This window comes from Camelus dromedarius, chromosome X, assembly GCF_036321535.1.
Source record: "Camelus dromedarius isolate mCamDro1 chromosome X, mCamDro1.pat, whole genome shotgun sequence".
NCBI classification, from domain to species: domain Eukaryota; kingdom Metazoa; phylum Chordata; class Mammalia; order Artiodactyla; family Camelidae; genus Camelus; species Camelus dromedarius.
Genome location: NC_087472.1, coordinates 77859211 through 77873769, shown reverse-complemented (window position 1 = coordinate 77873769; position 14559 = coordinate 77859211). Strand labels below are relative to the sequence as shown.

Sequence of the window (14559 nt, the reverse complement as noted above, 5' to 3'; positions counted from 1 at the left end):
AAATTGTATAAAAAAGATTTGCAGAAATGACATCTGTAAAAATATTAAGTCTTCTCATCTAGGAATAAAATGCTTCTGCAAATTTACTCCCATTTTTCTTTCTAGAGTTCAGTTTTATAAGTGTTGATACTGTAGTCATGTATATTTCTGGTTCAGTTTATTCTTAGCGTGTGTTTTTTTTACAATTTTATTGTTGTCATAAATGGGATATTTTCCCTCATTATAATTTCTATCTAATTATTGCCAAGATGTAGGAGTTAAAATTGCTTTTTGGATATTTATTTTGTGTCCATGCCAACTACTGAATTCTCTTTCTAATTCTGATACTTTTTGTTGATTTTCTTGAACCTCCTAAGTAGATAATCCCATAGTCTGAAAAAATATAATGTTTACCATCATTTAAAAATACTTATCCCTTCTACTGCATTGGGCATCATGTCGATATCAATATTGATTAATAGTGGGAATAGTGGGCAATGAAAACATGGGAACTGAGGTTAGAAAAACAATGCTATTTATACTTGCTGCAAAGAAAATGAAATACCTAGGTATAAATCTAGTAAAACATGTATAGAACTTGTATGCTGAAAACTTCAAAACACTGAGGAAAAGAAACAGAGAAGACTCAACATAGTAAAGGTGTCAGTTTTCCACACTTTGATATACAGATTTAATGCAATTCTTATCAAAATCCCAGCAATATTGTACAGATAAAATTATTCTAAAATTTATATGGAAAATCAAAGGAACTAGAATACCGGAAACAATTTTGAAAAAGAAGAAGCAAGTGAGAGGACTGACTCTGTCAAATTTTAATAATTATTATATAGCTATAGGAATCAAAACTGTAAATGTCCATCGACAGATGACTGGATAAAGAAGTTGTGGTATGTGTACACAATGGAATACTACTCAGCCATAAAAAATAAAATAATGCCATTTGCAGCAACATGGATGGACCTGGAGATCATCATTCTAAGTGAAGTAAGCCAGAAAGAGAAAGAAAAATGCCATATGATATCACTCATATGTGGAATCTAAAGAAAATGACAAAATGAACTTATTTACAAAACAGAACCAGACTCACAGACAACAAACAAACTTATGACTACCAGGGTGTAAAGGGGGTGGGAAGGGACAAATTGGGAGTTCGAGATTTGCAGACACTAAATACTATATATAAAAAGCAGATAAACAAGTTTCTTCTGTATAGCACAGGGAACTATATTCAGTATCTTGTAGTAACCTATAATGAAAAAGAATATGAGAAGGAATATATGTATGTATATGTATGACTGAAACATTATGCTGGACACTGGAAAGTGACACAACATTGGAAACTGATTATACTTCAATCAAAAAACAACTGTGATATTGGGGAGAAAATAAACACATAGATCCATGGAACAAAATAGAAAACTCCAAAAGAGTCCCAAATTGATTATTTTTTTTCCAAAATTACAAAAGTAATTTAGTGGAACAAGGATTGTCTTCTTAAGAAATGCTGCTGGAGCAATTGCCTATCCATAGGCTCCCCCAAAAGAACATTGACCTAAACCTCATACCTAATGCAAAATTTAACTCAAATGTGTCATAGATTTTAAATGGAAAACAAACATTTAAAACTTGGGTACTGTGAAGAGTTCTTAAACAGGATCCCAAAAGCACAATCCATTAAAAAAAAAAAAGATAAATTAGACTTCATGAAAATTTAAGTTTTGCTCTGCAGGAGACCCTATTGAGGGGATGATATCTTTGGGTGGTGTTCAAGATGAAGATTTGCATTTTTAAGGTCAGGCTCTGGAATTTCAAGTTAGCATTATTATCAAAAAGCAAACGTAGTGGGAGGGTATAGCTCAGTGGTAGAGTGCATGTCTAGCATGCACGGGGTTCTGGGTTCAATCCCCAGTACCTCCATTAAATAAATAAATACATAAGTAAATAAATAAACTTAATTACCTCCCCCCACAAAAAAATAAAAAAATCAAAAACAAGCCTGTTGAGTTTAAATTTGGTGTTAGTAAGGAACGAGTTAAGGGAGCAACAGTGAAATAAGGAGCATACAGAACAGATCGACTTTAGTCAACTGCCCCTATTTCTAAATATGGAGCAGAGGAAAAAAGGTTATATAACTCTAGTGGCTTGTCTAGGCATAAAAATGATCCAAAAAAGACCAATGAATGTGTCTGAAACATCTGAAAACTTTGCAATACCACTTTTACTATTTTATTTTATTAGGGAGGCAAAAGTCCATGTTTCATAACTTAGGCTGTTGGCAAGGCTGTGGTGCAATTGGCTGGTGGGAGAGCAAAATGGCCACCCTGGCTCCTCCTTGCTCTTCCTTTGGACCTGCCGTGCTTCTTCCTACCTCAGGCCTCTGCACTTGCTGCTGCTGCTGCCTCTGCCTGGAACTGTGCCTAAATAACCACGAGACTTGCTCTTTCCAGCCAATCAAGGACCCAGCTCCTGGTAAGGTCTCCCTGAATGGCCCCTTACTGCCTCCGGCGTCACACTCACATCACTCATTTTCCTCCTAGTGCTCATCTTTATCAGAAATGATTATCTCTTTTCCTCTCTTCTGCTAGATCAGGGATCAGCGATTTTTTTTTTTTTTTCCTGAAAAGGGCCAGATAATAAATAGCTTAGGCTTTGGGAGCCAGATGGTCTGTGTCGCAACTCCTCAGCTCTGCGGTTGTAGCACTAAGGAACCATCAACAAGGTGTCAGTGAACGAGTGTGACTGTGTTTTAATAAAATGTTATTGGCAGACACTGAAATTGGAATTTCATATGGTTGTTCAAGTGTCACAAATGATTCTTTTTTTAATTTTGGGGGGGAGGTAATTGGGTCTATTTATTTGTTTGTTTATTTTAATTTCTTTTAAATGGAAGTACTGGAGATTGAACCCAGGACCTCATGCAGGCTAAGCATGGGCTTTACCACTGAGCCACACCCTCCCCTACAAATGATTCTTCTTTTGATTTTTTTTCCAGTTATTGAGAAATGTGCAAGCCATTCTTAGCTCGGTGGATCTACAAAAATAGGCAGTGGGGCTAAATACAGTCTGAAGGCCAGTTTGCCCTTTCTTATGCTAGAACATTACCAATTCCAGGGACTGTTGTCTGCTTGACCCACTACTGTATCTCTAGCATGTAGAACAGTGCCCGGCAGCCAGTGGGCTCTCAATAGATGTTTCCTGAGTGAGCAAGTGAACCGATCTGAATTGTGTAGCAAGTTAGTGAAGTGTGGAGAAATGAGTGAACAGATGAGTTCAGCACAGTCCTACTCTTAGGGCTTCAGTTCACCCCTGTCTGAAGGTAGGGAGGCTCCCCTAAGAAGTCCTAGAAAGAGATCAGAAGGCTGAGGCCAAAGTTGCAATTCAGCATCTTTATTCTCCCCCTTTAGGGTGATCCTGACAAACAGCTTCTGCCCAATAGAGGCAGAAAAGACTGGTCTGGGCAGGGGCTCCCCGAGGACCTGGACTCCCCCTCCTCCCATGGGGTTGGGGTTGGGGTTTGGGCCATGATCCAAGCTCGGCATCCCTGGGGAGGAGGGAAGCGGACCACTCTGCAGCCTCTGCAGCCCCCTACCTCCGACAGCCATGTTGATGGGAACCAGCCACCTCCACACCTCAGGCAGGAGGGACCCAGGAGAGCGGCCCCATCTTCCTCCACATGCAAAGGTGCATGCGCATGGGGGCCCAGGTGGAGCAGGGCTTGGTCAATGTCCCGATACATGGCTCTGGCCCGTGGCCCAGTTGGCAAACATGAAACCTAGACTGATCGCCATGAAGAGGACACCCAGGACACCAAAACACAGAGCCTGTGGATGAGAGAGAGAAAAGATGGGGCTGACTGGGTCTCTACACCTGAGCTCCTCCAGAGAAATATACCTCAAGCCCCATTCAACCCTGACCCTCCTTTTCTGTTCCCTCTCCTTCCTTAAAACCAGCCCCTTCCTGTGAATCCTCCCTCCATCTTCCTAGAAGCCTTCAGGGAGTACTCTCCTCCATCCTCCTTGGAAACGTTCCAACACTCTTCTAACAGTGCTCCTTCTGTCCGTCTATTGAAGGCTTCCTTGAAGCCAGCCCCTTTTTGAATAGTCCTGCCTCCTCAGACCCTCCTGATGCTCTGTCTGCTCAGCCCCTTGCTAAGACAGTCAGCTTCATTCTTTCACACCATCTGCCCCCTCCCTGGATAGATGTTCCCTCTTCCCCCAGCCCTCTCTTGAAAATGTTCCTTCAATCCCTAGCCATCCTGGAGTGTCCCCTCCTCAGGAGGCTCAGTCTTCCCCTAGAATGCTCACCTGGATCTTGGGCCAGGAGTAGAGAGGCTCCACATCAGAGGGTATGATGCGGAGGTAGAAGATGCTGGGAAGGATGAAAATGAGGCTGGGGGCTGAGGTGGAGCCTGGAGGACAAGCAGGAGGGACAGAGTCTATGTAAGTCTGGGGTACCAGGTCCATACTAGGTGGGATCCAGGACTGGAGCTGGGGGTACTGACCGATAACCCCAAAGATATCCCGGATGGTCGGCACGCAGATGACAAGGACATTGACCAAGACAAGCAGGATCAGGGCTATGGCCACGTGGCGTGGCCAGCTGAAAGCCTTGCTTGGGAAGAGCAGCTGCTGCAGGGCCCGGCGGATCTGTCACCAGGGTAGGGTAGGACACGGTCAGGGCTCAAGGGCTGCCTCCCCTTCCATGTAGTCATCTGTCTGACTCCACCCTCTGTCTGAGATCCCTGATTTCCCCTCCATCTGACTTTACCTCCACGCTGTCTGACGACCCATCTATGCCTCCACCTTCTGAATGAGCATCCTGCCTCCCTTTTGACAATCCATGACTCTTCCCTCTGTCTGATCATCCATCTATGCCTCTGCCCACTGTCTGAAATCTCTTCCTCCTCCTCCATCCAACTATCTCTGCCTCTTCCATCTGACCACCCACTTGTCCTTCCACCCTGAGATCGCTGCCTCTCTTTCCATCTGACTATCTCCATCTCCTTCCTCTGTCTTGTCATCTCACCTCTCCACCTGAGAGCCATGTCCCTCCTACACCTCACCCTTTTTCTGTCCATCCCTGTTTCTTCATCCTCTATGTCCATCTATCTATGCCTCTACTATCTGCCTGACCATCCCTCCCTCCCTCTTCTGTCTAGCCAGACATCTGGGCCTCTTCTCTCCGACTACCCTCTCCCCTTGACTGTTCTGCCATCTATATCCCCCTTCTGTCTGACCTTTTTTTTGTGTGGAGGGAGGTAATTAGGTTTATTTACTTATTTTTTTAATGCAAGTACTAGGGATTGAACCCAGGACCTTGTGCATGCTAGGCATGCACTCTACCACTGAACTATAACCTCCCCATTTTGACCATCTATTTTTGACTTCTCTGTCCATCTGACAACTCTGCCTTCCCTGTCTGTGCATCCCAGCCTCCTCAATTCATTCAGCCATCCATCCATTCCCATCTCCACCCTCCATCCAAACATCCATGCCTATGCCCTCTACCCGTCCATCCATGTCCCTCCTTTCCATGGGCCCACCCTCGCCGCCAACGCACAGGGAACAGCACAACTGGCACAGTGAGAGTCACCGCGAGCAGCACGGCTAGGCGCACACAGAGGATGAGCAGGTCCTGCTGGCTGTACATGTGCAGCATCTCCGCCTCCACGCTGCCTGGGCCACGAGACATGGGACGTGGGATACAGGATGTAGTCGGAGCACTGGGACCAGTGTCCCAGAAACACACATGTGCACATGCACATAACACAAATGGTGACAAAATCTACATGTGTGATGTGTACCCTCCCTTTGGAAACTGATGGGTCTGAGGGCATGGCAGGAAAGCTCTCAGGCTCCTGCCCAGTCCCCACCCCAGCTGCCACCCAACCCTGGCCCCCGCCCCACTTACTGTAGAAGGTGAGGTATCCAAAGGTCGCTGTCAGCCCATACATGCAGAACATGGCCCCAATGGACACGTTGGCCACAGCCTGCATTCTGCGCTTGGAGGGCCTGAGGTATAGAGGTCATGGATCTGTCATGCCCTGACCCCTGGACTTGGTCCAGGCCCCTCAAAACCAGCCCCCACCATCCAGAGTCCCCTCCTCCCAGAGCTGACGCTCAGCTAGTACACACTGAGAGACCCATCTCTGCCTCCCCTGTGTGAATAGCCAAGCCTCCCCTCTCTGTCCAACTATATTTCATCCCATATGACCATCTTTGCCTCTCTGTCTGACCATCTCTTCCTCTCCCTTCCATTTGACTGCCACTGCCTCTCCCTTCCATCCGATCATCCACACCATCCCCTTGACTGATCATCTACACATCCCTCTATCATATCATCCCAGCCCCCTCTTTGTCCATCCATACCTTACTCCATCTGACCATCCCCGTCTCCCCATCCCCATCCACGCATGCCACCCCTCCACTTGATCATCTCTGCCTCCCCACTCTGCCCATTCGCACTTGTACTGGATGATAAAAGAGTAGAATACTCAAGCCCCAAGTAGTAAACAGTCACTGCCCTACATCCCTCAAGGTTTCCTGGCCACCTTAAGCCCTTCCCTTGGCACAATCTAGACACAATCAAGCTACAGTACCAGCATATATAAAAATAGATAAGGAACAAATTTCTTCTGTATAGCACAAGGAGTTATATGCAATATCTTGTAGTAACCTTTAATGAAAAAGAATGTGAAAACGAATATAAGTATGTATATGCATGACTGGGACATTGTGCTGTACACCAGAAATTGACACATTGTAACTGACTGTACTTCAATTAAAAAAAAAAAAAAAGCTGCAGTACCAGGACTGCTGTAAGGATTCTCAGACATTATGACTATCACCCCACCTGCTGCCCTGTCATGCACTCCCACTCACCGGTAGAGTTCTGTGTAGATGGGCAGCACCTCTGGGTGGCAGACGAAGGCAAAAGCCATAATGGGCACTGTGTAGAACATCTGGGGGAATGGCCCAAGTACAAGAGATCAGAGCCTACAGGGTTTCATCCTCTCCTCCTCATTCCCCTGGCCCCATCATTGCCCTCCCTATCAGACACCTGGAAGCCCCCGATGTCCGATCCCTGGCTCCACTCTGAGCAGAGTGCAGCGTGTGACAGAACCAGAGGACTGGAGTGCAGCGCAAGGCATCGACATCTGCCTGCACACCCACCTGTGAGTCAGCTGTGAACATCTGGGCCTCGCAGCTCGTGTTGAGCCCCTGGGTGAGAAGGCTTGGGGCACTCTTGTTCTCCGCTGCTGTCTCATTGCGGCCCATAGCACAGCCAAGCTGGAACTTCTTATAGATGACCTTGGGGGAGGGAGGGTGGGGAAGTGAGGTCACGAGGAATGCTGTGTATGTCCCAATGTCCCAAACTCTCTCCCCACTTTTTCATGTCCTTCTCCCTCAGACTCACCGAAATGAGGAAAAACAGCATACAAGTCAGAGAGAGACCACTGGTATACCCCAGGTAGCCTACAAGGGGTAATATATGGAGCCTCAGAAATCAAGGGACTCCTCCTACAGCAAATATCAACCCCCAAGTCTGGCCTTCAAAGCCCCCTCTCCCTAATTTTGCCACACTTTGCACAAACTTAACTTCTGCCTGGACCAGCCCACCCCCTCTATAGCAAACTCCTATTCATCGGTTAAAATCCACATCAAACCATCTCTCCCCTGGTATTCCACTATCCTTGAAAAATGGCTCCTATTCTTTGGATCTTGTTCCCCTTCCCTGATTCTACCATCTAATGATCAACACAGGAAGCCCCTTACCCAAGTGTCTCATGAGGGCCAGTGGCAGGATGATGAGCACACTGACAATGATGATGAGGAGGTTTCCCTTCAAGTACCAGTCCCTAAGGAGACAGGCAGACATAGTGACTAGCTGCTTACCAAAAAGAACTCAGGCAGGCATGCAGAGAAGACAGCCGGACAGAGAGATTTCTCTGCACGCAGTCAGGAGAGATGAGCTGACACCTCAGCTGTGAGGGGTCATCCAGGGGGTTACAGTGACAAACAGCACAAAAGGATTGACAGAAACAGCCAGACAAATTATCAGACTGCCAGTCACACACTGTCAGAGGGATAGAGCTGAGGATGCATGCACAGCTGGACAAAACCGTGCCATCAGTCAGTCTCTCAAGAAGACATACAGCCAGATGGGCAAACAAAACCCCAAATCAGCCAGACTCACATAGTCCAACACAAGGTGCCAGACAGAGTGAGTCATGACCCTGGTTTGTCTGACAGGTAGAACGGCAGTCGGATGATCTGGTCAGCAGGCAACGATGCAGAGTCGGACAAAAAGTCAGAAACACACACGTGTGGTTGTATGAACAGCTCAAGGTTTGTTGATGCCTTGAAAGTTGCTGGGCTGATTTGGCCAGAGTCAAAGATGGAAATAGAGACAGAATCAGCCAGCTGACCACACTCTTGGAACCCAGCTCATAGAAAAAGCTGGATCTGGACAGATATTGGGGGGAGGTGCCCAGGCAGGAGAGTCTGTTGAGACAGAATTGGCCAAATAACTGCTTATTTATTCAAAAGAATTGTGAAGAGTGCTTCCTATGTTCCAAGCATCCACATATTCTCTTTCTACCTTCTCCACAGTTACACAGACATAAACCAACAGAGCACAGTGGGAACTAACTATAACAATCAGACACACCTAGTCATGTAGACTGTCAGCTACCTGGATGGTTTCAGGTTCAAACCAAAAATCTAACAGGATACACAGACTCAGCTATCATGTACAACCCACTAACCAGATTCAGCTAACAGATGGATCCAGAATCAAACACACAGTCAGCTGGATGCAAACTCAAAACAACAGTCAAACGCACATGGTTAGAACCATAATACAGAGGACGTACACAGTCACAGTTGGAGGATCACACACAAACAGCCAGAAAGAATTTGCCAGAACAATGGTCAGCAAATTAAACACAGAGTTCAAGTCTACAGGCACACAGAGTTGGAACGAATCACAGACACAGCTGGCACCATGGTACACTGCACACACACGTGCACAGACACTGTTGGAGTCAGTGACCAAACACTTCTCGCTAGACAGATGCAGCCGGCCTAATGGACTCAGAATCAAACAGAAATCCACTGGACAGAGAAAGTCAGAGTAAGCAAATGTCAAACACACATGGTTGGAATCACACTATACAGGACAAAGCTGTAGTCAGCTGTCATACAGAGGCCCAGAGAATCTACCAGTACAACAGCCACAGAAGCAAACCCCAGTGTTTAGGTCTCCTGGATTATGCACAGCCCCCTGGTCAAAATCAGAGGACACTGGGACACATGGAATCGGCCCACCAGATGGAATCAGCCAGAACAGTCACAAAAAGCAACATGTGGACTGGACTCCTACAGTCAAAGCAACAGTCACACATCCTGCTGGCATCACAATGAACAGGAACCACAGTCTGACCAAACTGGCCTGCCCAACAGGTCTCCAAATAGAAGACCTGGGAGAGTTGAAGGTAGCAGCTGGACCTCACAGGCAGAATCAGGGGTCTGTGGGCCAGAGCCAAGGGGTGTTGCACACTCACCCCTCAGGGTCCATGTCCAGGAAAGTGCCGATAACCAGGGGGAGTTCGGATTTGATGATGAACAGGTAACTGGACATGGCTGGTGCAGGTGGGGGCAGGTGTAAGCAGAAGGGTTCCCCTCATCTCCCACCCATCCCCGCCTGGGGAGGCCCACCTCATCCCACCCTCTTTCCCCAAGCTGACCCCCATCTCATAGAGTCCTCACCCCCAACATTGTGCAGGCAGATGACTGCGGCCACCACTACCTTCCCCGCAGGTCCCAGCGCCCTCTGGCCCAGCTGTTCATAGGCTCGGATGCCTGGTGGGGAGGAGAACAGGAAAGAATGGGTTGTGGGTCCAGGAGGCCAGGCCAAGGGTGAATTGTGGGTCAGAGGGCCTGGGAGCTGGGGAGCTGGGGAGCTTGGGCTTAGGGTACTTGGGTCTGATTGCTGGGAGGTGGAGGTGCGGGTTAAGCAGTTAGGGTTGGGCTTGGGGTTGGAATCTCGGAGGTGGAATCTATGGCCAAGGAGAAGGTCAGGGACCGGATATGGGTAGCAGGGGTTTTGGAGGCAGGAGATGGACTGAGGCCATGTGGGAGTAAAGTCTGAGATCTGAGGCAGTGGGAGCTGGGGAGCTGGGGGCTGAGGAGCAGGGGGTCTTGGGGTCGTGGGGCTGGCTTCCGTGGTTAGGTGTCCAGGAGAATGAGGGGTGGGGCTTAGAGATGGAGTGTAGTGGTCTGGGGGTAGGGAGGTTCTGAGCAATGGGGTCTGATGACCAGACTGAGGGCTGAAGGGTGGGAATCTGGGAGCCCAGATAAGGTCTGAAGGTCTGGAGTCCAGAGAGTTGAGTGTGGTGTGGGGTCTGGGTAGAGCTCTGGGTCTCACCTACAACACCAGCACAGGTCAGCAGGAGATGGATGGAGTACGAAGACAGAAGAGCGATGCAGAGCAGCAGGGCCCTGTGGCAGATGGCACAGCTCACACTTGGCCCCCTGGCCTCCCGCCTGCACCACGACACCCCTCCCCCACCCCAGACTGCCTAGGACTCACAAGAAGAAGAGGACCCCCGTGTGGGCCATGGCATAGGCCAGCCCCAGGATGCCGCTGCCCATGATGGCGTTGCTGAGGTTGAACACTGACATTCCGAACGATGTCTTCCCCTCGAACTGCGGGTAAGGAGCGAGGCCCCGGGCACACAGGGGGAGGGGAACCAGGTAAGGAGACCAAGGAAGGAGACCAGGGCCAGGGTCTTGGAAAGACTAGGAAGAAGTGACTGGGGCAGGGAGAAGTCCAGGAGGGACCATCAGAAGAAGGAAAAGGACTTGAAGATGGGAAGAAGCTGGGAATGGGAGAGCTGGGAAGGGAAAAACTAGAAGAGGTTTAAGAGGGAAGCAGCTGGAAGTGGAGAAGAATGGGGAGGGTGGGGCAGCGACCAAAGGCAAAACAGCTAAAGGGAGAAACCGGGAAGAGAGAGCAGTCTGGGGAAGAGCTGAGCTGGGCAAGGTGCAGCTGTGGGGTCACTCACATCCATGAACTGGGTCGGCTTCCTCCCAGGAGCAGGACTCTGGCTGGGGAGGAAGCCCTCGCGTTCCTGCCTGTAGCTAGATAAGGCAGCGAAATTGAGGCTGATGAGAAGGTAATCCTGACCCCTGACCTCAACCCCTTGGGTCCCCGACTCACTCCACAGCACCCCCAGGGAGGGCTCCATTCATCTTGGGATCCTGCAGTTCCATCCTGTGGGCAGAGAAGTGGGGGGGAGAGCGGTCAGAGATGGAGCAGGGGACCTAGAAAGTGGAGAGAGCGAGATGCAGGGGGTCGGGGGTCAAAGAGAGACAGACAGATACAGAAACAGAGACACAGAGATGAGGAGAGGGGAACCGGAACAGAGGGATGACAGCGATGGGAGATAAAGGGAGAGAAGGGAGACGACAAGTGGGAGAGGTCAACAGAGATGGGAGGGAGAAGGGAATCAGAGGGGGAGAGACGCCAACAGTTACTCAGAGAGACACAGAGAAAAAGAAGGCAGTGAGAGAGAGACAGAGAGAGAGAGACTGACCCCGCAGCAGAAGGGATGGCCATTTGGAGCTGGGATCACCTCTCCTCCCAGACCCCAGACTCACTCTCTCTTGCTGTCCGTCTCTTTCCGTCCCCGCTCCCCCGCGCACCCCCTCCTTCCCTCCACCCTCACCGCGTGGTCGGGCCTCTCACTCCTTACAGGGACACGTGTCGGCCTGGCCGCCCCACCCCTCCTAACGCCCCCTACCCCCCCTCCTCCCCGCCTGGGCCGGGAGCCTGAGCCCAGAGCTGATGCAACCTGTTGAAGAGGTTGGGGCTGGGGGGAGGGATTGGAGACCCCAGCCCCGGGACGTGGCAGGCTGCTGTCTGCCACAGCTCTGAATATTCTCACTGGAGGCCAAAGGCAATTCCCTAAACTGAGCCGTCTGCCAGGGACAGAAGTGACCCAAGGGCCCGAATTTAATCCTCCTTCTCTCTTAGAGAGAGGTATTTTCTAGGACCCTTGTAAAGCCTTCCACACTCCTATTTTAGTAGAAGTCACTTTGGAGACACTGCGAGACTTGAGATCCTTTCTGGACTTGGAATGTCTCAGAGACCTGGCTAGAGCCCTCATTTCCCCTGGTAAGGATGGGCCATCTCTGAGATAATCATCGAAAGCCCCTTCCCAGGGCCTGATGTTTCTTGGGATGAGGTGTCCCTGCAATCCCCATGCCAGCCTGGAGCCCTTGTCTTCTGGAATGGAGTATCTCTGAAATCTCCCCCCACCCCCGGCCCTGAACTCACTTCCAGGCAATGCCTTATCTCAGAAACCCCCATTTGAGGTCCCCATCATAGCTAAAACTGCCTCCAGAAACCCCCCTACCCAAGACACGAATCCCCTTCCTGGGTCAGGGAAGGCTCTCAAGGAGCCCCATCGTCAGCCAGGAGCACCCTCTGGAGACTCCCACCCACTCCTGAATTCACTTCCTGGGATCAGGGTACCAAAAGGACTCCCCCTCCCATTCAATTTCGCACTAGTACTAAAAATGTCTCCGGGGAATCCCCGAGTCCCCTCCCAGGATCCCCATTCGTGCCTCAGGGGTCTCAGGAGCCCCCCTCGATGACCAGCGCCCTCTCCTCACCTCCCTGTTCCTCTCAGCTCCTGAAGCGGCAGCAACTCAGACTAGGGATCTGGGACCCCACCGCCGGCGCGGCTCGCGCTCAGCCAGCCCCTGCCTTCGCCCGCCCTGTGACCAATCAGCAGTGCCGACTTGCTCTGTGGCTAATCAGCACTGCCCGAGCCCCATTTGGCCCGAGGATTTTTTTTTTCCTGTAAAGTTTTAACTTTAATTCACTTTCCCTCTTCTGGTTCTGGGCAGGGGAAGGGGAGGGTGGGAGGAGGGTGCCTCCCCTCATTTGGACCCACTGGGGGAGATGGACTGAAATATCGAGGGTGTAGATCCACACCTAGAGAGAGGAACGGACAGACATACGGAACTGACTCAGGGTCAGACACACAGCGAGATGGGGTGGATGGCGGGAAGCGGCAGAAAAGAGAGACAGATAGTGAGAGACCCCACCACGAATAGAAACAGGCAGGCAGACGAAGAGGAGACAAAGACGGGGAGCGGTAGACAGGCAGAGGGGCAGTCGGGGGAGAAAGAGATGTACAGACTCAGAAACAGTGGGCACGGAGGGGCTCCCATGAGCACCTGGATGAATGCAGCAGGCGGTCAGGCCCAGTAATAGACAGGAGACACACTGGCAGATGGACAGGTGGACACAGCCAGACACATCCCCAAACAGAGGTTAGGAACAGACACACAGGCCCAGAGAGCCAAGGGGATAGAGGGAGTGGTTGAGGCAGAGAGACCCATGGAGGGGCCGATGGTAACAGGCAAAGAAAGTCAGATCCAGGCAGAGGAGGAGCAGACAGACCTGGGGACAGCAGTGGGACAGGTACAGGGATAGACACGGCCAGGCCCAGCTGAGACAGGACCCTAGACCTTGGAGGTCCCCAGAGGGAGGCAGGGAGGGCATTTGTAGTTGGGTGGAGAGTGTGCATACACATTGCCTGCAAATTAGGCACACCCTGAAGTCCTGGACCCCAGCCCAGGCGTTGGGTGGAGCCCATCCACACCCTCACTGAGGAGCCCCACTGGCTGGCTGGCTGGCTGTCTCTCTTATATAGGGGTCTGTCGACTCCATTCAGACATGTGACAGGCATGTCTATCTCAGGCAAGGCATGTGTCTCTTGCAGGAAGTCAGGCCGGGTGGACATGGGGTCTGGGCTGCTTGAGGGCCAGGTGGACAAGAGGCCTCTGTCTGGGCCTCTCCACCCACCTGCCCACCCCCGACCGGGAGCACAGAATTCCCGGAAAGGCCAGGGGCTGGCTGGGGCTTCAAAGCTAGCCCAGAGGCTCCCACCACCACCCGCCCCCCTGCAGCTGGAGGAGGGCAAGGGATGGGGCGGTTACTTCCCCACAGCAGGAGAACTCCCACACACTCAGGGATCACAGCCCCATCCAGGAGCTTAGAGACGGAGGTGAACTCAACATTACCCACAGAGGTACCAACTCTCATTCAGACTCACAGCCATGCACAGAGAATACAGGCTGACGGGTGTGAACACACTCAGACCGCACGCGGAGAACCCAGGTCATGGGACAGCCACAGACAGCCACAAAGAGTGACTTAGTCTCACGGGTATCATCACCCAGACGCACCCAGCGATCACTGACAGATACAGGGATGCACTCACACCGTTTCACAGCCACCACAGACTCATTGCCCGTGGACTCACAGCCACACGAAGGAGAACCGCAACAGGCAAATCACACACAGACTCACACCCACACAGACAAATATGATTCCACACAGCTAACAACATCATACACAGGCCCAGTGTCTCCTGCACACACACACACAGTTCAGGCAGCCCTGGAGGTCAATGTCCGGACTCAGCCTCTAGAATGACACCTCTGTGCATGTGAACTTGTGTGTGGACTGGTGACCACAGAC

At 50.5% G+C, this 14559-nt stretch overlaps 1 protein-coding gene across 4 annotated transcripts; it reads right to left on the bottom strand.

Annotated features, from left to right (window-relative positions):
* Positions 1-3371: 3371 nt before the first annotated feature.
* Positions 3372-12786, bottom strand: SLC38A5 (solute carrier family 38 member 5). 4 transcript variants are annotated; one of them, XM_010999290.3, is made up of 16 exons: positions 12681-12786; positions 11224-11277; positions 11069-11144; positions 10594-10709; positions 10429-10502; positions 9771-9863; positions 9566-9644; positions 7776-7858; positions 7417-7475; positions 7173-7310; positions 6882-6961; positions 5911-6011; positions 5560-5675; positions 4502-4646; positions 4305-4408; positions 3372-3821 (listed from the first exon to the last, which is right to left on the bottom strand). In XM_010999290.3, exons 2-16 carry the CDS (start codon positions 11274-11276, stop codon positions 3720-3722), a joined length of 1419 nt encoding a protein of 472 aa, XP_010997592.2. In that variant the 5' UTR covers position 11277; positions 12681-12786; the 3' UTR covers positions 3372-3719. The 4 variants fall into 4 exon arrangements, with proteins under 4 accessions (XP_010997592.2, XP_010997593.2, XP_010997591.2 ...); XM_010999291.3 differs by lacking the exon at positions 12681-12786 and adding an exon at positions 11664-11684; XM_010999289.3 differs by lacking the exon at positions 12681-12786 and adding an exon at positions 11600-11663.
* Positions 12787-14559: the final 1773 nt, after the last annotated feature.